At 39.8% G+C, this 27,696-nt stretch overlaps 1 protein-coding gene across 1 annotated transcript; it reads right to left on the bottom strand.

Annotated features, from left to right (window-relative positions):
- Nucleotides 1-325: 325 nt before the first annotated feature.
- On the bottom strand, nt 326-27,696 carry si:dkey-202l22.3 (7 transmembrane receptor domain-containing protein). The gene is made up of 4 exons (XM_036150212.1): nt 27,459-27,696; nt 16,261-16,733; nt 14,737-15,134; nt 326-2,404 (listed from the first exon to the last, which is right to left on the bottom strand). The coding sequence occupies exons 2-4, from the start codon at nt 16,721-16,723 to the stop codon at nt 2,177-2,179; spliced, it is 1,089 nt and encodes a 362-aa protein (XP_036006105.1). The 5' UTR covers nt 16,724-16,733; nt 27,459-27,696; the 3' UTR covers nt 326-2,176.

Genomic DNA, 27,696 nt, shown 5'->3' with positions numbered 1-27,696 from the left:
CTCGGAGCCTCAGTCACATTACTCTCTTACTGAGATCCTGCCTAACAACTTGACTTTCTCCCCAGACTGAACACATATCGGCTCCGTTCCTTTTCGGGCTCAGATCCGTTGAGATTCTGTGTTTCCTCCTGCCAGCTCTGCACTTGTTAAATAAAGATCTTAACTGCTCTCAGTTTTTCCAAGTGTTTTCTGCATGTGGGCCAAATACGTCTGAAACATGACACAATGGAATACAATAATGTTGGTGATTATATTATGACAAAACAAGAAACAGTCCAAAAGACATGAATATTTTTGCAGATCACTTTATGTAATGTTCATCAGCAACGGAGCTGTTATTTATTTTGAATAGTTAATTACTTGATAAGGGTGTGCTTTGATTGAATGTTACAATGGAGGGGTTCACATGATTACAGAAGAGATATGGTAGACCCTAAAAGGTTAACAACAGTTAATTATTACCTTAATTCAAACCTGGAAAGGATCATCTTTAAGAAATCAGTAAAGAATGACACATGCATTTCCGCAATGAAAAATTTACATTTTATTTTCATTTTTTTTCTCCATAATGCCAACTGTCTGATGTTTTTCTCCTTTCTGCATTCATCTAAACGCTGTCTAATAATATGAAACAAACATCTGTCGCCTCAGGTTACAAAGGAATAGGCATGGGGAAAATTAGGTGACAATTTTAACTATAATTAACATATGTTTTAAATAAATCTAAATCATAAGTCCCCAAAAGCATCAGAACCAAATCAAAATCACTAGGGGAGCTTGTTGGGAATTTCACCAAAGAATATACACCTAAAAATAAAGAAGAGGACTACCCAGCTGCCAGGCAACAAGCAGAAAAGTAATTTGATTGTTAAAATGTAAGAGCTGGCTTCAGAACCATTGGCCAGGGGAGCTGGTAATGCTCTAATGCTATGCTGGATATTTCTGCTTCTACCAGCAGCTTCACTAAACAGATGATATTTTTTGGGATTACTGTTGGACAATCACACATGCTATTCTTTAAATATTTTGTTAAACACTTGTTGATACTTTTATTTTTCAATCAGTATGAGTGTAAACTGTAACTGTCCAGTGAAAAGACAAATTATCAGTCAAAGCAAAATCAATAAAAAATACAAAAATAAAGTCGGTGCCAAATGCAGGTGGTCATATTAACTTGTTCCCTGGTTTGAATTTGATTTGACGTAGATACTTTGAATTCATTAATCATACTTCACAAAAGCTCAATAAGAGTGGTGTCACAACAGAGATGCTTATGAGTGACTGTTCTGATCATGATCTGAATATTAAGCCAAGTATTAAGTACATTTTGTTTTTCAGACACATCCAAATTACTAACCGTTTGTCAGGTAACATCTTTATGAATTTAAGATTATGTTAATACTGGCACTGGAATGAGCCATACGTATTTTCTTTTACATATTCCCTTCTATACTCAAAACACATACTATTTACAAACATTTCTAAACTATACAGATGCCACTGAGAAATAAAATGATGAGCATGAAAACAATTGCAAATGAATGTGCATTTCATCACTAAATAATAATTATAGTTTTTTTAAGGCAAGCAAGGCAGAAAAAAAATGGAAAAATAGACATTTGCCATGTATAAAATTAAACAAACATTCATTTGAACTTCTTCTTCTTGGCTTGTATTCCATATCTGGTGTGAGGAATTCATTGTCCGGCCAACTCTGAAATGTTTACTGCAGGTACAATCAAGTCTTTTAACCAGTGTAACCACCTTCAGTCTTCAACATGTGCCTTTGGCCTGGCTTTTCTCAGTCTCAAGGCTGGTTTATGCCTCTGCGTGGCTTTATAAAGCTTGAGTCTGCTTCATGTCAAAGCCAGCAGCTTAGATGTTCAAGAAAAAAGCAAATATCCAAACGTTTAGGCTGTTTTCCACTTGATGGTCAAGCTAAACATCACACAGGCTGATATAAAACTTTACCAGTTTGTGTTAACTCTGGTGAGATATGAAATAATACTAAAGGCCTTGAAGTAAATAAAAGCTGAACAGCCATGAGAGAAAAGGGTTTAAATGAACATTGAAAGTGTGCTGTATTATCTGAACATCTGTTTGAATGTTAAGATGAATCATGTGGGTAAAATGGGCTCTGCATGGTAGAAGCTGTCACTGAAGTTGCATCAAACACTCAGCTCCTGGATGGTGCTCTATCAACCATTTCCCCCTGACGACTACGGCAAGGACAGAGGTAGCCTTTCAGATGCATGCGTACCTTGCTGTGCAGTGAGGCATAGATGAAGGGATTGTAACATGCAGAACTCATTGCTACTAAATGACAGCAAACTTGTAGGACATTTATGTAGCGTTTTCCAATGATAAGGAACTCCGGGTCCAGGTCCAACAAAAGATTCAGCACCTAAACCATGTAAAACATATGAAAAATTTGGATTTTATTAGAAGTACATAAAGGGTAACATATCTTGAAAATGTCATAGTATGCAACAATAGTTCAGAATATTTTTAGTAAAGTTTTGTTTAAATATTATAAGCACATAATATTCTTGCCTGGAGTAAACATTTTATTGATACCATAGTAAAAATCCAATTTGATTCAACCACAGGCCAAAGCTAATGGGTTGTCCAAAAAAAAAAAAATCAACTTTTCATCTCGAAAACACCAGAATTAGAACATGATTTTGTCAGCCTCTAAACGCTTTGGTCTGCATTATCTATTCAGTAATCAATGGCTCCATCCAAATACCGCTATAGAGCAAGGATTCTTTAGCCAAAGAAAGTGCGTCAGTGCACGCCATGATAAGTGCTGTCCAAATAGTGCCGTGAGTAAGGGAGGTAGGATGCTTCCTGTATGCTTCCTCTCATGGCTAATTTAGCATAAGACCCTCACAATGTCTCTTACAGGTGCCAAGGAGCTATAAGGAATCCCACAATCCTTTGTGTAACATGATATATAACAATAGCCCACCTCAAAAAATTGACAAAAATGGCCAGAGAAAAGAGAGCATGCACTTTGCAGTTAATTGTCAGAAGGCTGTAGGCCTTTGTAGTTATTTTTCAGAAGGCTGTAGGCCTGGATTTGACTAGCATCATCCATGTGCATTTCCATCACGTAATGACGTCGGAGTTAAAGGCTGTCCGAAATCAGCACAGCTGTCCGAGGCTCCTTTCCTTCCCATCATAGAGTTCTTACTGTTGATCCCATGAAAGGACAAGGAACAGGAGCTAGTAGCAGGAGCTAGGAACTATAATTAAGGGTATTCGGATGGAGCCAATGACTACTTACATAGGAATTGGAAGTAGAAGGCAGTGTACCACCAATAATCTTCCTGAGTGAAAAAGGTCCTAGGAACGAAAATTGTAAGTGTTAAGTCTGCCACGTTTAGAATCCAAGTCTTTTGTGCAGGTGACTGTTATGGACACAGCGGTGAAAGTTTTAAAATGGTTTATTGTGTAATATGTATAAATATGAAGTTCTGCTGGTTTCAGGATTTGATTCCAGGATGGGACACTTTATGTAACTTATTGTAAAGTGTTACCATGGTGAGCAATAGTTATGACGATGATGAATATTGAAATGACTGGAATTGAGCGGGAGCTTAAGGGTGTAGGAGAGACTTTAGAGTTCATGGAGAAGGTGAGTCGATCCACAGCTGATGTTTGCTGTTATGGCAGTTCTGTAATGTCTGTTTTCTTCCTTCGAGATTAAAGATGGAGAGTGGTAGCGGGATGGAGCATGGACAGGAAGATAAGTGAAGGAGAATGTAATAATCTTTATACCAGGAGGGCTAATGGGCGAGCAGGAGAGAAGGAAGGAGATGGATCTGGGTAGATATTCTCCAAACAGCAGATGCAGCTGAAATATGTGAATTGTGGGCATATTCTACCCATGAGAGATGTTGGCTCCAATTACAAGGATTGGTAGAACGCACACATCACAGAATTTTTTCTAGTTCTTGGTTTATATGCTGAAACTGACCATTCGAGGTTGAAAGATAGAACTGAGTCAACATTTGGCCTCCTTGTGCTGAGCAGAAGTCACGAGGTTCTCTGAGAGTGTCATTGATCCAAGATGGTTGCACAGAGACCTCCGGCTCTTTGTTTCTCCTTGTGTTTTTCTTCTTGTTACCATCACTCCAAGCTCTAATCCATTATGGGAGAGGAGAGCTGCTTGAACTGGGGTTAAATCTCAAAGTTTATTGATTGTATCGACTGCCGAAACCAGACTTTATACTGGCCAAACTGACAACAAAGGCCGCAATCCCCCCGCTTCTGAGGCCTGGATCCAGGCAGACACGCAGAAGGAAACAAGAAAGCCATGGCAGCCTTCGCACAAGCTATTGTTAGTTCAGTCGGCAAGAACTTGATCTTGCTGAGGATTGCCTCAGGTAAGATAGACAGTTGTGTAGCAATCTTCACGGAGACATGGCTATCTGAAAACATCTCCAATGATGCAGTAGAGCTAGCAGGCCACTCTTTGTTTAGAGCCTATTGGACTGAAGCTGCAGAGAGGAGCAAAGGTGGAGGTTTGTCAATGTACATTCACAACTCTTGGTCTACAGCTGCAAAAGCGATTAGAACCTTCTTCTCCCCCAATCGGGAATATCTGGCAGTTAAGTGCAGACCCTTCAAACTCATTAGAGAGCTCTGCTCCATTCTTATCATCGCAGCGTACATTCAACCTAAAGCTATCGCTAAACTGTAACTGTAAACTCTGTGAGGTTACGATTCATGGAGACGGCAGGACTTTCAGTGCGTGTGGTGGAGGGGTCAACCAGACCCTTCATAACTAAACGGATCATTGGAGACTTAGTCAGTGGTTTCAGAGAAGATGGGCCCTAGTTATAGGCAGCCAGTGCTGCTTCAAATATGTCCTTTCGCTGTACGTTACCCTTGGTTTTACTCAGTTAAACTACCGCTTTTTCTAAGTCTAAGACGTCTCCTAACCATGGTTTTTAAACATTGTTGTTATGGAATGTGCAACAGCGACTTGAGGTACGCTGACAGGTCGCATATGAAGGATGTTAAAGCAGCAAGCGGCGTCGATCGGCCCTTTCAGCCAAGCGCCACTCCGGCCTATTGGCCACTGCTGCGGTGCCGGCCGGCCGGCGGGGTTCGCGCCCGTCCACCGGGCGATTCACACGAACGCGTTCGGCAGCGCTAACCCATGACTCACAACAAATCTGGTGCCGACCGGTCGATCCAGCGAGGAGATACAGCCGTTGGATAATGATAATGCATTTGGCCACCGGACCGGACTAAATTGTTCGGTGGGCCGGACAATTTATACTGATTCCTGGACGGTGACTACAAACAGAAAAAAACGTCCGATGACGCCATGAACGCCGAGCATGACAAAAACATCGACTTACCTTCCTATCAACTCGGGCATTTCATGCATCTGGTGTGACACGTTTGGATGCTTTTTCAGATTTCAAGCATCTAACACACGTCGAGCACTTCCAATGCAGCAGACACAAGGGTTGGGAAGTGTGAACTTTTTGAATGCAGTGCGTCAACCTATATTAGAAGCTCAGCTTTTTTTGATGTAGTGACATATTTTATGAAACTATGAACATCTCTGAACTATCTGGTGAATCAAGACACAGCACAGAGGTGCCTAACAATGATGTTATCTTGCTTTATTAAGCAAATAAAGCCAACCCACTCTATTGTTTGTATCTGCCACTGTACACAAGAGACCAGCAAAGGAAAAGAACAGGGTAGCTTCTCCTGACGCATGTCAGATACTTGCGCTTCTGTCCACACTTTGCTCAGATACAAGTAGAGAGTGTTTTTGACGCTCTATACGCCTGTCTGACTACAAAGTCAGGTTGAGGTGTTCGATGCCTTTTTGATGCGCAAAGTGCATTCAGTCTGAAACATTAATGAACAGCAGCTGTGAAGCTGCACCTGCCTATCACACTCTGAAAGGAGAGGAGGAGGAGAAAAGCACAAATATGGACAAATAGTTTTGTGGATATGCTAAGTTCTTCCTCCATTCTGATACTCAGTTTGCAATCTTCAGTATGTCTAGGTACCATGGTACATTGATGTGCTGCCATGTATTGGCTAATTCACTATTTGTGTTAAAAAGCAATTAAAGAAGTATGCCTAATGAAGTGGCCACTAAGTGAATTTCTTTCAACATATCACAAGAGACAACTGATTAATTGTATGAATTTCCACTGTAAATGTGTCTATTTTATCATAAAATGATCTCAATTTGATTGTTTTTCAGGTACCTAGAACAGAGAAAAGCACCAGACATTTGCTTTATGGGCAAAAATCCTATTTTCATCTTAAACGGACAAAAACACCAATAAAATCATTTCACCTTTAGGGTCATTCTATTGTGGAAACTCTATATATTTACTATTTGCATCTACCCTGCCATATTATCTTTATTCAGTAAAGATTTTTCTGTAACATAGGACAAAGTGTTTTAAGATCCAGAGTAGAGGGCCTGCATAGCCAAATGTAGCTCTGAAGTTGAAGGTTGCATAATTGTGGACTAGATTATCTTAAGCATCCAGAACAAACTATTATGGGTTTGTACTAATTCAAGATGGTAAGAGAGCTTTTTGTTGCAGGTAGATTATTAACTGCTTTTTTATCTTCTGCTATAAAGCACTTTGTGATTTTTATATTGAGAAGTGCTATATAAATAGCGTTTTACTTTGTAACTGATACTAACAAAAGTTTACTTAAAAAAAATCTAAATTATTCCTTTAATTTTTGATGTAAGCTAACCATTAGCAGTTTGGAAGACATCAACGCATTCTGAAAAGTTAGTGGTGTGATTTCATTTTTCAAGTTAATATAAACCTGCTGCATGTAGTCTGTAAGCATCAAATCATACAATTACATCCTATGCTACATTGTTCAGCACTTGACTGGTTTAAATCCTACTGAAGCCAGGGACTTTTTTGTGTCAGTAGGTAACTTTACATCATAGACCACAAACATCACATGCAGGGTTCCCCCAAGGGTCCATCTTGACCAGTTACCATAACTTTGAAGATGACACACAGCTCTACATCACCATGTCACCAGCTAACTATGAACCGATTCAAGTGCTGAGTAAATGCTTGGACAAAGTCAATATGGATGTGCCAAAATCTTCTAAAGTTGAATAAAAACCAAACTGAAGTAATTATTTTTGGACCAATTGAGGAGCTATCAAGAGTTTAACACACATCTTCAGTTGCTTCAGCTGGGAAACACAAAGGAGGCCCGAAATCTTAGTGTAGTGATGGACTCAGACCTAAACCTTCAAAGGCATCTAAAGACAATAACAAGGTTGGCCTTCTATCACCTGAAGATCATTTGAAAAATATGTTACTCCGGGAATGTTGCCAAAATTCAAAATATTTTGTCCAGGAGTGATGCAGAAGAAATAGTCCCTGCATTTGTTACTTCAAGTCTGGACTATTGTAATTCTTTACTATCAAGAAGTCCACAAAATGCAGTTAGAAACCTTCACCTGATCCAAAATGCTGCAGCAAGAGTTTTGATGAAAATCAACAAGAGGGAGCACATTTCTTCCGTTTTAGCTTCCCTTCATTGGCTTCCTGTTAAATCACAAATAGAATTTAAAATTCTCCTTCTCACATATAAAGTCCTTAATAATGAAATTCCATCATATATCAGAGATCTGATTACCCCGTATGTTCCTAACTGAGCACTTCGCTCTCAGACTGCAGATCTACTGGTGGTTCCAAGCGTCTAAAAGTAGAATGGGAGGCAGATCTTTGTCAGTCTAGTCATCGGTTATCACAAGTGAGGGTGGGAGGGTATTGCACTGGGTGGTGTGTGTGTGTGTACATATGTATGTGGGAGCCCAGCATCTGTCCTTGCGTGGGACAGGGGTGGGGTAGTGGTTTTGATAGCTTGGTGGAAAAAAACTGTTACTCAGTCTTAGGGTTGGACGATAATTCAATAACAATATATATCAATGGATTGACGTGTGGCATGATAGGAAAAAATAGGGTCGATAACACTTCGAAAGAGTTTTCCTTCCTTTCAGCCTATCATATTAGTTGATGCTACAGTCACTACTTCCTCTCGACCAACCGTAATTGCGGACCCAGGCACGCCGTCACAAAGCGCCACCCTCTCAAACCACAACACAGAGCACGTGAATATGTCGCAGCAAGGAGCGGCGTAGGAAACGGTCCCAAAACGGGGTTTTACTAGTTCGCCAGTCTGACAGAAATAAACCACAGTGATTTGTAAAACTTGCAAGGAACCGGTAAAAACAAAGTCTGGTAACGCAACCAACTTGTTTCATCACGTAAGCCGCTCAGCCGCTCACGCCCGCAGCAGCGCGAGCTGCGCAGCCTCGCACGACTCCGCGTCTTCGAAGGAGTCTTCTGGAAGTTCTTCCAAAACAAAGCAGGTATGGCAGCTAAACTGGGCTCCCTTCTTTGTGATAAAATGAAAAAGCTTCCAAGCGGCGTAAGGATATCACGCATGCAGTAACATGCTTCATAGTGATGGATATTCTGCTGTTGTCTGCAGTTGGAAAACCTAGCTTCAAACAATTACTCGCCACTCTTGATCCTGTCATGGTTTAAGTTTTGTCTGGTTTCTTTCTTGTTATTTTGCAGTTCACACAGCTCTCCCTCGCTCAGCTATTATTCACACCTGTCTGGACACTAATTAGTCTTTATTCCCGCCACCTGTCAAGCTCCCTTTATAAACTCACCTCAGTTGTGTTCTTGTTGCCGGTCCATAGTGTTCCGTCTCTGCCAGAATCCTTGTCAGCTCAGTTTTTGTTACAGTCAGCCAGAAGACTTACTTCAACTTTGTTTTTGTTCCAGTCAGCCAATAGACTTTCCGTCAGCTTTGTTTTTGTTCCCGTCTCTGCCTAGATCCAGCTCAGCTCTGTTCCCACTCCTGTTCTCAACTCCTGGTGAGCTGTTCCGGTCTCAAGTCCACGGCTCTGATCTTCTGGTCTCAAGTCCTCGGCTCTGATGTTCTGGTCTCAAGTCCTCGGCTCTGATGTTCTGGTCTCAAGTCCTCAGCTCAGATGCTCCGTCCTGGTCGCTAGTCTTCGGCTCCAGAGTTCCTCCCGGTCAGTCTCTCTGCACCCTACATCTCCGTCAGTTAAAAGACTCGTCATCCATCATCCACCCTGTTCAATAAACTCACTTCTAAGAACTAGCTCTGTGTGTGCGTGCTGTGTCCGGGTTCATCCCAGAAAAAATATCATGACAGATCCGCGATATAAAGTTTCAGGACGCAAGTTTTTCTCTAACAGCGCTCCCTAAATTGCGCAGCTAGTGCAGGGAATCAGTGCAAAATGAGCTGCAATCTGTGTCCTTACATGCCACAACCTCGGACCTCAGCCCTGCGTCAGCCTCTCAATTATGAAACCTGAGAAGTAACTAGTGTACTATTCCCTCCTAAATAGGCTATTTTATTTATTTATTTGGTATGTTTATTTTGGTCATTTTACTGGTTACTTTAGTTTATTCTTTGTCATTATTTAATAACATAACTCAGGTCTCTTAAGTTATTTTTCTTAAAAAAAATTCTGTTATGGTTAAAAAAGTTGGTTAAATAAAGATTTAAGTGGAATTCTGTGTTTGTGTTCTTTATTACAATTAAATCATTTAGCAATATCATAAAATGTCCAGGCAGAGCTGCACAGAAAATATAGTTTTAAACATTTTCAATAATTAAGCTTTTTTTCTATATCGTTCAGCCGTACTTTGTCTTAAAGTTCTCGATTTGAGAAAGTGGTACCTCTTTCCCAAAGGAATTGGGGAGAACAGGGCATATCCAGGGCGTGTGAGGTCATTGCTGATATTTCTGGCCTTCTTGTTTAGTCAGTCAGTGTAGATATCTTTGAGGGAGGAAAGTGTGTTCCCAACTATCCTCTCTGTCATCCTAACCTACCGCTGTAGGTCCTGCATGTCCCTGGCAGTTCAGCTTGTAAACCATACTGTGCATCAGTAGATCAGGATGGACTTGATGGATGCTCTGTAGAAGTTAATCAGCAGGGGGCAAGAAAGTTGTGGCTGCTTCACCTTCCTGAGGAAATAAAGTCTCTGATGGGCCTTCTTCACCTGGTTCAAGGTGTGGATGGACCAGGTGAGGTCGGCTGAAATGTGTGTCCCAAGGAACTTTAAGCTCTCCCCCCTCCACCCTCTCCTTAAATGGAGAGGGTGGAGGGCACAGTCTTCTTGGATTTCCAAAAATCCACTATAAGTTCCTAGGTTTTTGTTATGTTGAGGCCCAGGTTGTTCTGAGAGCAGTCAGGTGTTTGACCTCCTCTCTGTAGGCTGACTCATTGTTGTCTTTAATCAGCCCTACAATGGTGTTGTCATCAGCAAACTTCACACTGGTGTTTATGGGATGGACGGGGGAGCAGTCATGGGTAAAGAGGGAGAAGTGAAGGGGGCTGAGGACGCACCCCTGCTGTGTTCCAATGTTCAGGATTAGTGTGGATGAAGTGCAGTCTTCCATCCTAATGGGCTTTTGGCCTGTTCCTGAGGAAGTGCTGTATCCATGCACTCAGTGAATTGCCCAGCTTTGTGACTAATCTTTGGGGGATGACTGTGTTAAATTCTGAGCTAAAATCCACAAGTAGCATCCCCACATAAGTGTTACTCTGGTCCAGGGGTGTGAGGGGTGTGTGGCGCACCATCATGACCATCTGTTGACCTGTTTGCTCGGTAGGCAAACTGGTATTGCTCAAGGTCAACTAGAATGGCGAACTTGATGCAGTGGAGAATGAGTCTCTAGAAACACTTAGTGATGATAGGAGTGAGAGCAACTGTGCAATAGTCATTGAGGCAGTTCCCTGTGTTCTTTTTGGGTAAAGGGATGATGATGGCTGATTTAAGGCAGGTGGGAACCGGAGCCTGTTGGAGCGAGAGGTTGAAGATGGTTGTAAATACCTCTGCTAGCTGCTCTGCGCAGGCCTTTGTTACCTGTCTTGTGATACCATCTGGGCCAGGTGCTTTCCTCACGTTGACTCTGCGCAGAGTGTCTCTGACCTGATTTGGCTGCAGTTGGCCTCTAGTGGAGTAGGAACAGTGTTTTCCCTGCTGTGATGATCGAAGCAAGCAAAGAACTGGTTAAATGTGTCCGGGAGTTTGCTGTCCGATGGTATTGTGGTTGCGATGCTATTATTGTAGTCAATCGGGGCCTACCACATACCTCTAGAGTTTTGGAAGTGGGCCTCAATGCATTTCTGGTAGCTGTGCTTGGCCTTTTAATTCCCCTCTGCATATTTGCCCGAGTTTGTTTGTAGCTTAGCAGGTCCCTCGCTTTAAAGGTAATGTCATGTGCTTTTAGCACAGACTTCACTTCGCCGTTGAGGCACGATTTCTACTTCGGGAACTCTTTGAAGGTTTTCGTCTCTGTCACATTCTCAATGCAAAATTATGTAGTCCAAAAATGCAGATGTCTAACTGTCCAATTCTGTCCTCTCCGCAAAGTCCCCCCAGTCTGTGATCTTAAAACAAATCCTGTAGGGCTGCGGTAATTTCTTCAGTCCAAACTTTAACTGTTCTTGTGACTGTTTTTTGGTGATTTATTAGTGGTCTGTATGCAGGAGTAAGGGAGACGGACAGATGATCGGAGAGACACAGATAAGGCAAAGGCCTGGCTTTATAAGCATTAGAGATGTTGCAGTAAATTTGGTCTAAACGGTTATATTCCCTAGTGGGGAAGTTCACGTATTTGTAATATTTAGGTAAAAGAGATTTTAGGTTGGCATGATTGAAATCTCCTGCAATTGTGATAACACTGTCTGGCTGTACTGCTGAATGCTGGTTGATAGAGGGAAGTAGCTTCTCCATGGCTACTTTAGCATTAGCATCAGCAGGCACATAGACAGCAATTATTACCACTGAAAAAAGGGTCTGCACTTTAGCATTATAAATTCAATATCTGGAGAGCAGTGAGTGTGTTTAAGAGTTGCATTAGTGCATCATCTGTTGTCAATGTAAACACAACGTCCTCCTCCTAAACTCTTATCAGAGTCTATTGTCCGGTTGGCTCTGAAGACAGCATGGCCCGCTAGCTCAATAGCCGCATAGCGGGATGTTTTGATCCAGCCAGGACTCCATGACAATCAATACACACTATTCCAGCGCGTGAGAGTTGATCTGCAGTCGTAGTTCGTCCATTCTGCTGTTTAGCAACCGAGCGTTGGTAAGAAAGAGATTTGGCATCACGGATTTGTAAGGGGTAGCCTTTAGCTTAGCTGCTACTCCCCCTTTTTTTGCCCTGCTTCTGCTTCCTGTGTCTACGGTGCCTATGCCATTTCAGTGGTGGGGGTAGGGGTGGTGATAAATCTGGCTGCATTCGGTGACTGCCAAATCTCCGGGAGAATAGTATTCTGTAGATTTAGGTTATTTCGTGGGAAGAAGGCATATACCGCAACGGACAGCAATTCCAAATCTGCTGTACTGAACACATGTCACAAGCAGAGATGAAATAAGTAGCAAAAAAAGTACAAAACTGACAAATGTCAAGGTGTGCGAGGCTGCTGCATTCACATGTGCCACCATCTGAGTTGCATGGCCAGGTACACCTGGTCTGGCATTCTGTTAGCTGTGACATCATCCAGGGGAGGCAAATCATCCGCTATTACCATGTAATATAGAGAGGATTCCTGGATCAATGTGTGCTTCTGTGCTGTCTTCTCTAACCCTTAGTTGGTTGAGGCAGATGATCATTCACACTGAGCCTGGTTCTGCTGGAGGTTTTCCTCCCTGTTAAAGGGGAGTTTTCCTCTCCACTGTCACTTTATGTTTGCTCAGTATGAGGGATTGTTGTAAAGCCATCGACAATGCAGATGACTGTCCCTGTGGCTCCATGCTCTTTCGGAAGGGTGAATGCTGCTTGTCTTGATGCAATCTGCTGGGTTTCCTTAGATATGAATCTTTTTGACTTGAATTAATTTGATTTTGTAAAGTGCCTTGAGATTACATTTGTTGTGAATTGCCGCTATATAAATAAAATTTAATTGAATTGAAATGGAATGTCTCAACAGGATCTCGAAAAACTAATCCATGCATTTATCTTTAGTCGGATCGATTACTACAACGGTGTCTTCACAGGTCTGTCAAAAAAGTCAATCTGACAGCTGCAGTTGATCCAGAACATGCCCACGTCTTCACTAAGACTAAGAACATAGAGCACATCACCCCAGTTCTAAAGTCCTTACTCTGGCTCCCTGTATCTCAGAAAATAGACCTTAAAATACTTATATTAGTCTATAGCACAGGTGTCAAACTCAAGGCCTGCGGGCCAAATCCGGCCCGTCAAGGTAAGGTATCCGGCCCTCAAGAGCCAAAAAAAAGCATATCATGTCATAAAGTAGAGGCATATATCCTTTTAAAGAGTATAAAGTGGCTAAAACTGTGCCTCCTGTAAGTGTAACTCACCCCAATATCAACTTTATTTGCAGATAAACTGTATAAACTGGGCCTAAGGGTGCTACTTTTATGTTACTGTGCATTTGTTATACTTCTATCTGAATTGGAATGAAATTATGAAATGAAAAGTATCGTCTATACACGTGCAACCGGCCCTTTTCATGACTTCATGACGCCAAAGTGGCCCCATATAGAAATGAGTTTGACACCTCTGGTCTATAGGTCTGCGATAGACTGCCGACCTGTCCAGGGTGTACCCCGCCTCTCGCCCATTGACAGCTGGAGATAGGCACCAGCACCCCTCGCGACCCCACAAGGGATAGACGTGTTTGAAAATGGATGGATGGATTGATGGATGGATGAATGGATGGATGGTCTATAGATCACTGAATGTCACCAAAATACATAAACTCCAGACCACTCAAGTCTTCTGGCTCAAAACTCTGCATACCCAGAACCAGAACCAAACATGGAGAACCAGCATTTAGTTCTTATGCTCCACTTATTTGGAACAATCTCTTAGAAGATTGAAAAAGTCCAGAAACCCTGAGTTTCTTTAAATCAACATTAAAACCCCATTGAATGTCAATGTTGAAGTTTGTAGTCCATCTTGTCTTTTAACTTGACCTGCTGCTACTATTCCACTACAATGTACTTTCCTCTGTAATATTTTCTTTTTTGTTCTGATCATGAACAGCACTTTAAATTGTGTTGTTACTGAAATGTGCTTTATAAATAAACTTGCCTTGCCTTGCGTAATTTGAAGATTACGATTATAAAGACAATTTCCTCATTGTGTCATGAAAAAGAATGCAACATCCTGCAAGACTAAAAATGTGTCTGCATGTTGTATGCAACACCTTTTGCTGCTGTGAAACAAGTTTTTGTCGATTTTTAGGCTCTGCAACATAATCAGAGTGACCTTAGATTTTCAGTCTCAGCAACTACTCCACAGTTTAACTTTATCCTAGCCTTAGCCCTGATAATGATGAAATCCTAATCTTTTAGTCTTCTTCATGGCTCATCAAGGTAAAGTAATGTTGACTTTGAAGACTCTATTACACCAAGATGGCTCTCTGTGACAAATGATGCAGAAAATCTAATCTCATTGGCAATAATAGTTTCATTTTAGGCCTCTTCCCTGCTGCTGAGTTTATGATTTGCTGGTTCATACAAATAGAAGTCGAATGCAAATTTGACCTTAAGATCGTCTGAAATTCATCTGAACCAGATAGAAAGTGAGATAAATGATAAATAATAATCAGAAATAGTAAACATGGTTAAGCATGAGGCGTCTAGTTGTTGTCTGTTGTTTTGCTTGCTTGGCATTTACCTGGAGAGGCAGCCAGCACAGGGCAAATGCTAGTACTGAGGCCACCAGTAGAGAAAAGGTCTTTTTTCTTCTTTGGCTCCAACGTTGTTGACTGCTGGATGGCTCCCCAGGAACTGAATAGCGTTTTAGGCTAACAGTGATGGCACAGTAGGAGATGCTGACGGACAGCAGTGGGATCATGTAGGAGGTTATAAGAATGAAGCAGGAGTATAACAGCCGTAGATTGCCACTATCTGGCCAGAATTCCTCACACACCACCAAGTCTATCCCACTGGGACGAAGGTCCAGGTAGCGTGTGTAGAGAGACGGAGGTGCAGCCAGGACCAGAGACAAAAGCCAGACACCCAGAGTCACTGCCCCACAGCCCCAAACAGAAATTCTTTTCCGTACTGGGTGAGCTGGGACAAGGAAATAAGACAAAAATGCAAATAAACAGTAAGGAAAGCATTTGATGCCAATCATTTATAAAATGTAATTTAAAAAATTACCTTTTTTCCACAATATGTTTAGTTTTAAAACCACTTAACTTATAGACCTGGACAAAGTTGTTGGCAGCCCTTCTAAATATGTGTTAAATGTGCTGTAATAAATTCTATCATTTAGTCCCGTATGATAATCTTATTGAATAATTTAGAAAAACCTATCCTTTAATTTGAGTTCAGGATCTAAATAGCCTTTTCTGAAACTCAAATCCTCGAGGGCTGATGTTCTGCAACTTTTAGATGTGTTATTATGCCATACAGACTTGATGGTTAAACTGCTTTACTAGCATGCAGTCAAGCTGTTCAGAGATCTACTAATAAATAAAAGTAACTGAAGCGATTTTAAATTTTTAACATTTCTTTGATAATTTGATCAGTGTTTGTAGTTACTTCTAATTAGTAATCCATCACTTTCTGTTTAAATATGATATTAAATAGAAACCCATCTCTTTTACGGATTGGTCATTATGGTAGATGAGCACCCATACCAATCTTGCCACCATGAACAATGAGCAAGATTTTATTGAGGGTAAACAATCACCATAATTCACTGTTAGAGAACTGTTGCAAAATGTGCCATCAGATCTCCAAAACAACCAGTAAACAGTCTTTCCATGCTAACTGTCTGATTGGAATTCATGCAGAAAAGAAGCTTTTTCATACCAAACATCACAAATGTAGATATGGATTTTCTAAAGCCAGACAAGACTAAGATTTGACGTTTTAGGAACAAACACTCTAGGTTAGTCTGGATTTGAACAAAAGGTGGTGGAGCATCTTTGATGCTGTAGGTCTATTCCTTCCTAAATCGAATTACAAAGTTAATTCATTTTAAGACTTTTTGTATACCTCTAGTAGAGAACAAACACATTTGTTGTTAATAGAAGATTTCAATATTATTTTATTAGATCAGATTAGTTATTGATTTAAATGTGTTTATCTGAAATAGTACTATTCAGGATGTTTCTTTTCTAAAGAGATTACATTTATTGAGTATATGCAATAGATGAACATTCTTGCAACTTCATGTTAAGTTATTTACCTACAACAACGTAGCGATCAACAGCAATGGCAGTGAGTGAAAGCACTGAGGCAAACACTGTGGCACACTGCAGCAAGGGAACCAAGTGGCAGAGCGGTTGTCCAAAAACCCAACCATGGCTGTCGAAGGCATAAGACACAGTCAGTGGGACACAACTTAAACACATCAGTAGGTCGCCGGCCGCCAAATTACCAATAAAGAAGTTGGTGGCATTATGGAGTTTCTTGTCTGCCAAAATGCAAGCCAGTAAGAATGAATTTCCAACACCTGCAACAACCACAACAAGGCAGTAGAGGGGCAAAAATAGAGGTTTGAATCGTTGAAGAAGCTCCATCCCAACAAACATGTCCAGTGGGTCACTGTGATTGAGTCCTTGTCCTTTGTTGCCTTCTGGCCCTCCTGTTGCATGAGTAGCGTTACCAGGCATACCAAAATCCTTATCCATAAAGATGTCCATTTTCATGCAGGTAAACCTAAAAAAAAGGTAAGAATGAATGATTAAGCACTCTAATTTGAAGTATGTAATTACTCATCATCAAGGGCTTTTCATACCCTAACTTTAAGTAACTGTATATAATAGAAAACAGAATTAGTCACTATGACTTTGTATAATAATGGCATTTTCTGAAGTATATAATAATAATAACAACAACAACAATAATAATAATAATAATAATAATAATAATGCATTTTATTTGAAAAGCATCTTTCACAACACTTAAGAACACTATACAAATTTAAAACCAAAAAAACGCAACAAAATAAAACATTTGTAGAGAGTAGGCAGTTCTAAAAATGTACGTTTTGCGGCGACTTTTAAAATGGGTGAGAGAGTCAACATTGCAGATGTCAGGAGGCAGCTTATTCCAGGGGTCCGTTCTTCGTACGTTGCTTAAAACATCCGAGATCAAATGAGACATCCAAGATGATTTCATCTGGCTAATCATGATCCGGCTAATTGGGTGCTTCGAACACACCTGTTGTTTATGATTAGTATCGCTGGATTGAGTTATCTGAGACAACTGCGCATTCATGCGTTTGTTTAAAAGGGGAAATGTATCGATAGTAGAAACAATGATCAGCAGTGCTGCTATTGGCTGTTCAGCATGGCCAAAGAACGCCCATAGTTTTTCTCCCAAGCAGAACACGAGCTTTTAATGAAAGGTTATGCCTAATTTGAGTCATTAATTAAAACGACAGGTAACACCTCAAAGTCTGCTAAAACCAGGAGAGAGGGCTGGCAAAAAATAGACAAATTAAGTGCGTAAATACTGTCCATGGTAGATGTTTCTATCACTTTCTACAGTATGAATTTTTGCATTTTAATAATTTCATAATTTTATATCAGAGCCTCCACGGGAACCACTAGAACATGGGGAAAAAAGTGAAGTACAAGAATATTCTACAAAATGGTAGCCTTTAATTATTATACTGTATTTTAAAAAGCAACTTCTTCCTCTTTTTTAAAAGCCACTGTTGAATGATGTGCTTGTCTGTTTATAACAGCCACCAAAAAGAAGGCTGGGGAAAAAAAAATGGTTATTTTTACTTTTGTTGCATGAGGCACGTTTCACCCTTTTTTTCTTTTTTTTTTCTTTTTTTACAAAATGACACATAGTGCCATCCGTTTCCTATATAAACGGCTTCTTCAACAAAAAATTAGTATTTTGACCTGAAAAAAACACAAATTAAGTAGAGAAATTGAACTCCACAACGTGAAAAAGAGAAACATTGCTCTAGAGATCAAGTTGCTTCAAAAGGACGTTCAGAGTAAGTTCTAAAACACCATTTGACAGTAGTATTGCTGACTTTACATAACTATCTCTTATTGCAGACAAAAGATGACTTGCTGGCTTTTCTTTATAAATAATTGTTTAAATAAAATGACAGGAACTGAGCATTATTTGTTTCGTCTTTTATTAAAAATTAAAAAATGGTGTTCCACAATTCTGTTCCGTCCTCTGCCACTAGGTGGTCCAAATGCACTGGCTGGACAGACTTGCCTATCTCCTCCGCTTATAAAGCTGCGATCTAATCTTGTTTTCATGAAATAAGCCTGCTCGCGAGCAGGTTCAAGCTTGCGCACATGTTGCTATGACAACAAGTGCAGGATGAGTTTCGAAGAACCAATTGATCCAAGATCATGCCAGATCGTCAACAATCAAATCCAGCTAACTGAGTTAGTGACGTACGAAGAACGGACCCCAGAGCTGGGGGGCAGAATAGGAAAAAGAGACAAACAGAAGTCCTTAGAGAGTCAGAAGAGGTGTAAATATGGATAAGTTCGGACAAATAAGGAGGGGCAAGGTTATGGATGGCCTTCAAAGTAAGGAGGAGTGACTTAAATTGGATTCTGAATTAGATGGGAAGCCAGCATAGTTGTTATAGAACAGGAGTAATGTGTTGGAAAGAGGAGGTCATGGTGATGGTATGGGCAGTAGAATTCTGAAACAACTGAAGTTTATGGAGAGTTTTCTGTGGGAGAGAGTTACAATAGTCAAGACGGGAGGTGACTAGGCTATGAATAAGGACAGAGGTGGAGCAGGGACTGATGGAAGGCGGTTTATGGAGTGAAGGTGAAAATAAACAGAGCAAAAATTGTTATTAATGTGGGACTGAAAGGAAAGGGTGCTATCAAAGATGAAACTCAGACTTTTTGCCTGGAGAGAAGGGGAGACTGAGAAACTGTCAATAGTTAAAGAAAAGTTATTGGCTTTAGAGAGGGTTGAATTGGTACCAATTTGAAGAATTTCAGGATATATAAAGCTGGATGTCATCGGCATAGCAGTGAAAATTAGGGGAGGAGATCAATAATAAAAAGGACAGAGCCCTGGGGGACACCAGAAGTAACAGGCGTGTAAGTGGAATTGTAGGCTTTCAATTGAATGAACTGAGTGTGTCCAGTTAGGTATGAACAGAACCGGGAGAGGGGTGTACCTGTAAGAAAGTCTCTGTAGTAGGAGGGGGTGTGAAGTGGTATCAAACACTGCACTCAGACCAAGAAGTATCAAGAGGGAGTGAAGATTGGAGTCAACGGCCAAGAGAAGATAGTTGGTGATTTTGATTAAGGCTGTTCGGTGCTATGGTGGGGGCAAAAGCCAGACTGGAACTGCTCATATAAATTATAGGTGGTAAAATGTTAAATTGAGAGGAAACAATTTCAATAAACAATAAACGGAAGGTTCGATATGGGGCGAAGGTCACTGAAATTATTAGGGTCAGAGCCAGATTTCTTTAAAATTGGAGCAATGGCTGCACCTTTTAATGCAGTGTGAACAGTCCCAGTTATCAGGGAGGAGTGAATAATAGTTGTAATGTGAGGAAGCATAGAGCAAAGGCAGGATTTAAAAAGAGCAGTGGGAAGGGGATCAATGAGACAGGTTGAGGATTTAGACCTGGATATATTTGAAATGAAGGCCATGTCCAGAAGGGCAAAACAGGAGAAAGGATGATTATAAGAGATGGAAGGGGACTCAAAAGAGAGGGTGGGAAGAACAGCAGAGCCGAGGTTCTGATGAGTATTAAGAATTTTGTCATTAAAATACAAGAGCAAAGAGATGCAAGTGTTGTTAGAATAAAGATGAGGAGGAAGGGAATTTGAAGGTCCGCTTATCTTATTAAGTAGTGAGAAGAGGATCCTAGAGTTTCCAAGGTTGTTATTTATTAGGTTAGAGTAATAGTTGGATTTGACTATTTTGATCTATTCTCTGCAAAGATGGAGGTGGGTTCTGTACGTGTTGATGTGAATCGGTGCTCTAGCTGATGTCCTTTTACCTTGAGGATCCAAAGTTAAGGGGTAAACCAGGGTGCAGAGTGGGAGAAGCTGACAGAGTGAGATTTAATGGGGGCAAGGGAATCAAAAAGTATTTTGTAGGAGGATGAATTGTTTGTCCAAGTCAATATTGACGTCGCCCAGCAGGATAACAAGTATAACAAGATGAGAGTGTAGGGAGGAGCAGTCAAAAAGAAAGTTGTGGCTTGGAGGAAAGGTAGACAGTTGCAATGACAATGATTGTGAGAACTCCCCAATGAACGGAAGCCCGTGGCAATGAGATAAAAACATAGCCATGTGGAGTAGCTTCGTTAAGCGTGCTGAAGTCATTTGGTGTTTGCCACCAATCCATGTTGCGATCAGTGATGAAATCCTGAATGAGATCTCCTTTACCGGACAGAGAGCGGATGCTCTAAAGGCCAAACTTTACTATGAAGCTGATATGAGGAGCGCTAGCCACCTTGGCTAAGTTGGCCAGCACCATGCAGTCAACTCTCCGGCCAGAGTTATGGTTAGGTCAACGAGAAGTGGACCAGATGGAGTTTATGGATGAGGATTTATTGATGTGCTGGTTGCAGCGGGAGCCACAATGAATATATACTGACCGACATCTAGATGAAGCAGTGGAGGGGCTATGGGAGTCTGGGTGTAATAAAGCCGAAGGAGTTCGGCAGAAGAGTATTGCAGAAGGCCAAATTCAGGCTCACAAAGACGGAACAGTAGAACCCAGGCATATAGAGAGCAGGGTATCAGACGAGCAGGAAAGAAAGATAAAAAATATGGCAGATAGCCAGTAAAAAATATAAAATAATGTAGTAGTGAGCCAGTAAGTTGACAGCAAAGAGCGATAAGCAGTGGCAGCAACTCGCGACAGCAACTCGCGCTAGTGTCCGCCCAATAGCTCTCAGCTGTGACGCTGCTCTCAGTGCAGGAAGTCAGGAGGTATATGTGGGACAAGGGATGCAAACAACGAGATTGACTTTTATGGTTCAATTCATGATCACACATGAATATTGCATAAAGCTCCTGCAACCAACATTCCCATAGCCCAACAGTAAATAAATGTCTTGCTCTTGGAGGAGATCACAGGGATGGTTTACATTTCTGCTCAGTGCTTTGCTAGGCCCCGAGTACAAATTTTACTGTAGGCCACTTGTGTTGTAACGGAAACTTGTCAGAATGTGAGAGACAACAGGGCAGCATGGGGTACATCATGCTCTGTACCTTGGTTGACAAAGACTAAACAGAGTGCAAATGGGAGAATGGATCCCATGAAAGGAATCTGATGACCGCACTACACTACAATACCATAAGTTTCCTGTATGAGAGAAACCATACTAGAGTTCGAACAGCAGATGGCAGCTGCAACTCTCAAGCCATTGCAATTGTAATTTGCAATCACCAAACTGTAACTCATATTTCACCCGGTTCAGCTGTGGAAAGGAAATTATGCCATTTACTTTCTTACATCATAAAAATTATCAAGTTTGATCATTTTCATAGGCTGATCCAAGGATCTCACCTAAGCACTTTTTTATTGACAGGAGCTTTGTGTGCAAAGGCCAGGAACTTCAGAAAAGTGTCAAAGGTGGCGCAGGTGCTAGTCCTGGATGTGGTTGTGACAAACGATGAAGGAGCACAGCGGATAAGAAGGTTATTTCAATTAACATGGGATGAAGTAAGGAATGCTCTTTAGGGGTTTGTGGGTGGCTTTGAAAAAAGCCGTTTAATTTAGCCCATAAAAGGACTGGTAAGTCATTCATCATTCGTCAAGAACTGGTCCTGGCCAGCTGCCTCCCCTGCCCCGCTTGGTGTTCTGTTTGCCCAGCCTCTTGCTCTGATCTCCTGCTATCCTCACCTCTGTCATATGGGTAATCACCCGAAATCAACACCACGCAATTCCATTTGGAAATTTGGCTGGAACCGCGTTCAGTAGGAATGCACCATTATGGTGCTTAGTATGGCCTGTTTTTGTTACTGGACTACATTGTTTTGTGTGGCTACCTTTGACTGCCAAGGGACTGGAGATGGAATTAGCTTTGACCACAGAATGCCCTTTTTAAATTGTGTTCATTAATATGCACTGTCCATTTTACAAATAAATACATACAAATACAAAGAATACAATAAAACCCAGTGTTTATTGTGTAAACCCACTTTTTGGAGACACTGTGCATAAATACATACATGTATGCTTACATACATAGTACTGTATTATATGTCTTATTACTAAATGTCAAATAAAATATAGTTATGATAAATAAGAATTTCATGATGAATCTCATCATCAAACTGTTCTATGTCGACAAGAAAAACTGTAAATCATTACCTGGCAGATATATTTTAGTATATATATATATAAAGAAAATTGTGATTGAGGGTAAATTCTCATATCTATCTATCTATCTATCTATCTATCTATCTATCTATCTATCTATCTATCTATATATATATATATATATATATATATATATATATATATATATATATATATATATAGAGAGAGAGAGAGAGAGAGAGAGATAGCGCATACCAGCAGAAAAATAATATGAAAAGTGTAATGTTGTGATCAAGTAGTTTTGTAAGAAGGAATAAAGATCAGTTCAGTCCTTTTTAACATAATCCAGAATAATAACAATCCTTATCAGCACCAGTTGTGCCACGACAGAGACCATCTCTTTCGAGTCATCACATTCAATTTAGAGCTCAACAATGAGAAGAGACGTGCTCAGAAATCTCAATCTTACAAATCTCCTTTCAAGAGCATTTGGCAGGAGATTGAGGAGTAATGAAAGATAAGTGTGTTACTATTCAATGACAATTCTAATCTAATATCATTAACAATAAACTTGGATTTGGAACTCACTTGTTTTTCCAGTTCTTATTCAAAATTCTGTATTCTAATATTATTTGTGATTACATTACATGTTCCTCATTGTCATTATTTTGGCTCTATGTTTGATGGCATTTTTCTCTATGACTTGTAAAGTCCATCCCCATGAGGCACATGGCTGAGGTGGCTGCTTCCAATCTTCATGTGGCCTTTACGTTTTGCCAGTTAATAAAAGAGCAAACAGCTGCAGTGGCCACAGAGTAAATAGTCGTCTGTACTTAAAATGATTTTCAGATGCCTGTGAAGCTCTTTCATTAATGTTAACTGCTCCCTGAATTCAAAACAAAACTGTGACCTTTACCCATACATCAGTGTTTCCAATATGTTAAGTTTGTCATTAAAACTAAATTGATCAGTTTTTTTTTTCCTCTTATTCTTCCACATTCAGATGTTTGGAGTAAATGAATGCTAGACATTCATCAAGTCATTGAAACGAGGCACAGTTAAATTAGCAACTTTACTTTCACATTTAGAGGCATGAATTAAAGATCACTTGCCACACCAAACCCTTCACACAAGCTGAAACAAAATGTTAATCTTCTGGATGCAGATTGATACTGTCACTAAACAGATTATCCATGGACAAAATTGGTTTGCAGCGGAGAGAGGATGCTTGAATGTAGATAGGATGTGTATGTGACTATTGGTACAGAGCCTTGCAAAACTAATACTTTCTCAATCGTTTCACATTCTGTTACATTATCACCACAAACTTCAGGTTCCAAACCTTTATGTAAGGAAGAAAATTAACACATCACATAATCCTAAAGACACTTAACCTCCACACAAAATGGTGGCAGCATCATGTTGTGAGGATCCGTTTTTTTTTTTTTTTTCCCAACAAGAACAGCAAAGCTGCTAAGAGTTAAAAGGAAGCTGAATGTAGCTAAATACAGAGCAATCCTGGAAAAAAACTGCTAAAGGCTACAAAAGTAGAACCCAGAAGCTGCAAAGGGATGGTTTAGATCAAAGCATCAAAACAGTTGCTTTGCAAAGAAGAATGGGCAAAACATTAGTCTCTATAAAATGCAAAGGTATAAAGATATGCCCCAAAATACTTCCCGCTGCAACTGTTGCAATAGTTGTTTCTAAGGAGCTTTCATTTAGGGGGGCTGAATAGAAATGGACACCACATTTTTCAGTTTCATTGGTTGCAATCTTTAAGATCCTAATGGTCCTTCCTCCACAACCATTTCCATTTTTAAGGTTGGTGTATAACTTAAAATCCTAATAAAATGCATTGAATTTGTGGGTGTAGCATTGCAAAATGTAAAAAACTTAAAGGGGCATGAATACTTTTGTGCAGGACACACTTATGCAAAACATGCGTCAAAGTAACAGAGTTACATTGGGCACATTTTCTCTCATATCTTCCTGTGCGTATTGTGTCTCTGGCTGGTGTATTACATTCGAAAATCAATTGAAACAATTCCCCTTTTTTCTCCAAACATAAAAATACAAATAAAAAAATCACTGTCCGGTTCCCTGATTATGTGGATTGCATCTCTAAGTATCTATATTACGTAACTATTTCCAGTTTTACTGTTGTCTGAGGAAACTGTGAACAAAGTCTGCCTGTCTTACACTTGGAGCATCCAGGGCAACCAGGGCACTGCTTTTATGTACAACAAAGTGTCGGCCTCCCTCTGTGTTTTAAATGAGGGAACATCCAGAGGAGCACAACATGTTTTTGTTTCATGTTGTTTTCTTTGGAAACGTTCAACAACACTGTACCAAATATTCATTAGTCATAAATTTAGCCTTTAATGAATGAGTGTGACCAAGTACAGGGTAATAATATTGCTTGCCCTTGAAAGTGGGAGCAGTTTTCCTGATCAGATTGTTCTGGTGGAAGTTGCTGTAGATTGCAGTTCTGTTACAAAAGGTGTGACTGAATAATTCTTCAGCGACACATTGAAGCTCACATGTTCAAAGCATTAAAAGGGTAAGACAAATCAATATAAAATGAACCATCCTTTGGATATCAACTTTTCATCTCTAGAGACCTTTGTTTCTGCTAACTTTAGGTATTGTGTTATTCATGCCCCATAAACTCTTAGTTTGGCTGAAAGACATCATCTTTCTCAAAACAATAAGCTAGCCTCTGGCAGTCCACACGCTTATTATATAATTTGTTTTTTTTTTACCATTAGACTGATTATATGTGTGACAAGCATTGAATGTACCAAACAGTACTGAGAAGGTGGCATGTTTTTTAAACATGAAATGTTTTGGTCAATTTTTAATTTTATTTTCTCCCAAATGTGAGAAATCTCCATCTACAGTTTTACTTGTATAACGGTTGTATGTTAGTTTAAACTTGAGTGAGATGTACAATATGAACAAGGCTTTTTTTTTTTTACACATTGGGAGCTTTACACATTGTGTAAAGCTCCCTTGTCATTGTGATCCAGTTCTACAGCATTACAAATTGTTTAAGCTTAGATCAGCACTAACTTGTTAGTAACCATTACTTTTTCAGAGTCGCTTTCCACCCAAGAGCCGGCCGGGACTGGTCGCAGACCCAAGTGTGCCTTCGATTACTAATTTGTCTGGAATCCACAACAGGAGCGTTTGCTCTGATCCCATCTGATCTCTCAACATCTACTTTATCTGACAGCTTGGAAGGAACCCACCCTTGCCTAGTAACGCTGTTGCCATGGCCTTTGTGGAAATAATCCAGACCCTACAGCTAATTTGCGAGCCGTGATGTGAATTGAGCACTCTCAAAATGCAAAACAGGAAGGATGTCTCCTGTGGATGTTCTCTCATCCTGTTTAGCCTGCTCTCTTATTTCCACATAATATTTCACATTCACTTTTTTTTACTCTCTGTGACTACACTGACATTTCTCTGTTTTGAGCACTTTGTAAGATTTTTGTCCATCTTTCTGAGTGTGCTGAGGCATTCAAATGGAGCTGGAGGCAGAAGTCGGATAAAAGTGAAACATTAAAGGGCAAAGGTGAATCTGTGCCCTTCTGAAGAGGTGATTTATCGGTGTCTCTTATTGTCTAAACTGGGAATGTCAGATAAACAATGAATGATTTCCATTTAAATTTGAGCTAATGTAAGCTAGATACAGACACTATGTTCTAAATTCAGAAATGACTTAAATTTCCCTCAGCAGCGCCTCTATTTCTTCAAGGCTGCAGGGCAAATGATCACCATCTGGCTAAATGTTATTTTCACCTGCTGACCATTTCATTACTGGAGGTCAAAAGCATTGGCTTACTTAAAAAAGGTTAGGTTCACTCAAGAGCAAATCAATAGCTTTTCCTTCGCTAAAAAGTTGTAGCAGCAGTGGAGATGTTATGCAAAAGCATCAAAATAGAAAGCATATTCCATCTTTACTTTTGCAAGATCAATGCATGAGGATCTGATTATCACTGTCTTGTTTTTGTATTGTTTACTAAGAGTAGTTGTTTTGGGAGTATAATTGTTTTCCATTAAAATATTTGTATTGCATGACTAAAAAGGTAACCGACAAAAATGGAAGGACTATGCTTTCAAAATCGCTTTCTTTTTCTATATATATATATTTTTTTTTTTTTACAAAAATAGATTTAAATGAAAGCTGCTGTTTTGTTCCATGTTTATTTTGCATATTTTAATGAAAACATCCTACAAAATAACTTTAGATAACATCTATATTTTGCTGTACGATAATACAATGAAGTATCGTAACCTATTTTAAAAGTGTCTCCAAACAATTATGAACACATGTCTATATGGGTAAACTGAGAGTAGTTGTTTTGGGAGTATAATTGTTTTCCATTAAAATATTTGTATTGCATGACTAAAAAGGTAACCGACAATAATGGAAGGACTATGCTTTCATAATCGCTTTCTTTTTCTATATATATTTTTTTTTTTACAAAAATAGATTTAAATGAAAGCTGCTGTTTTGTTCCACGTTTATTTTGCATGTTTTAATGAAAACATCCTACAAAATAACTTTAGATAACATCTATATTTTGCTGTACGATAATACAGTTAAGTATCGTAACCTATTTTAAAAGTGTCTCCAAACAATTACTAACACATGTCTACATGGGTAAACAATTTGGCAAACCACCAAAGCACAAGTGCACTGCATATTTTTCCAACCCTGTAAGCTGAAATGCTTCTGTTCGCTGTAAGGCTCCCTTGAAATGTCACATCAAGTCCTGCAGTGCCAGAACACATTCAACGATGACAAACGCTGCTAATCAGCATTCATCTTAAATTGGGCCAAATTGCAGGGCTTTTTATAGTGGTAATTAAGTCCTTTACCAACTTAAGTTCTGTGATTCATTTCTTTCCTACTACTTACATTAATGAGAACATATCACATATTAAAACAATATGTGGTGTGGTATGGGAATTATTTTTAGATGGTATTTGTAACCTATGTATTTAAACTATACTCCAAACTATGATTGCGTCTTCTTAGTTTATTTTTTTGGGTATATATGTATAAAATGCCAGTACATGCAGTATGTCATCAAAAAAGAAAAGGAAAAAAAAAACAATGAGAGAAAAAAAAAATCTTACCTCAGCAAATTAGACCAAATTCCTTCTGTGGCTCTTCACTTCAGCAAAATAACTCACTTTATTTTTCTTTTTATCCTCCTCCTGATAAATCTTAAATGTTATAGCAAAATGCCTCCTTTCCGCAGCCTAAAACAGCCCGTTTGTGATGCGGAGGGTCTGGCAAGAAGATGGTGTTTCTCACTTAGCGCTGAGTGAGAGTGACAGGGGAAAAGGGGAGAGAGAAGGGACCAACGTTACA

This window comes from Fundulus heteroclitus, chromosome 18, assembly GCF_011125445.2.
Source record: "Fundulus heteroclitus isolate FHET01 chromosome 18, MU-UCD_Fhet_4.1, whole genome shotgun sequence".
NCBI lineage: Eukaryota > Metazoa > Chordata > Actinopteri > Cyprinodontiformes > Fundulidae > Fundulus > Fundulus heteroclitus.
The sequence above is the reverse complement of the archived record's forward strand: the minus strand, read 5'-3'. Positions and strand labels throughout refer to the sequence as shown.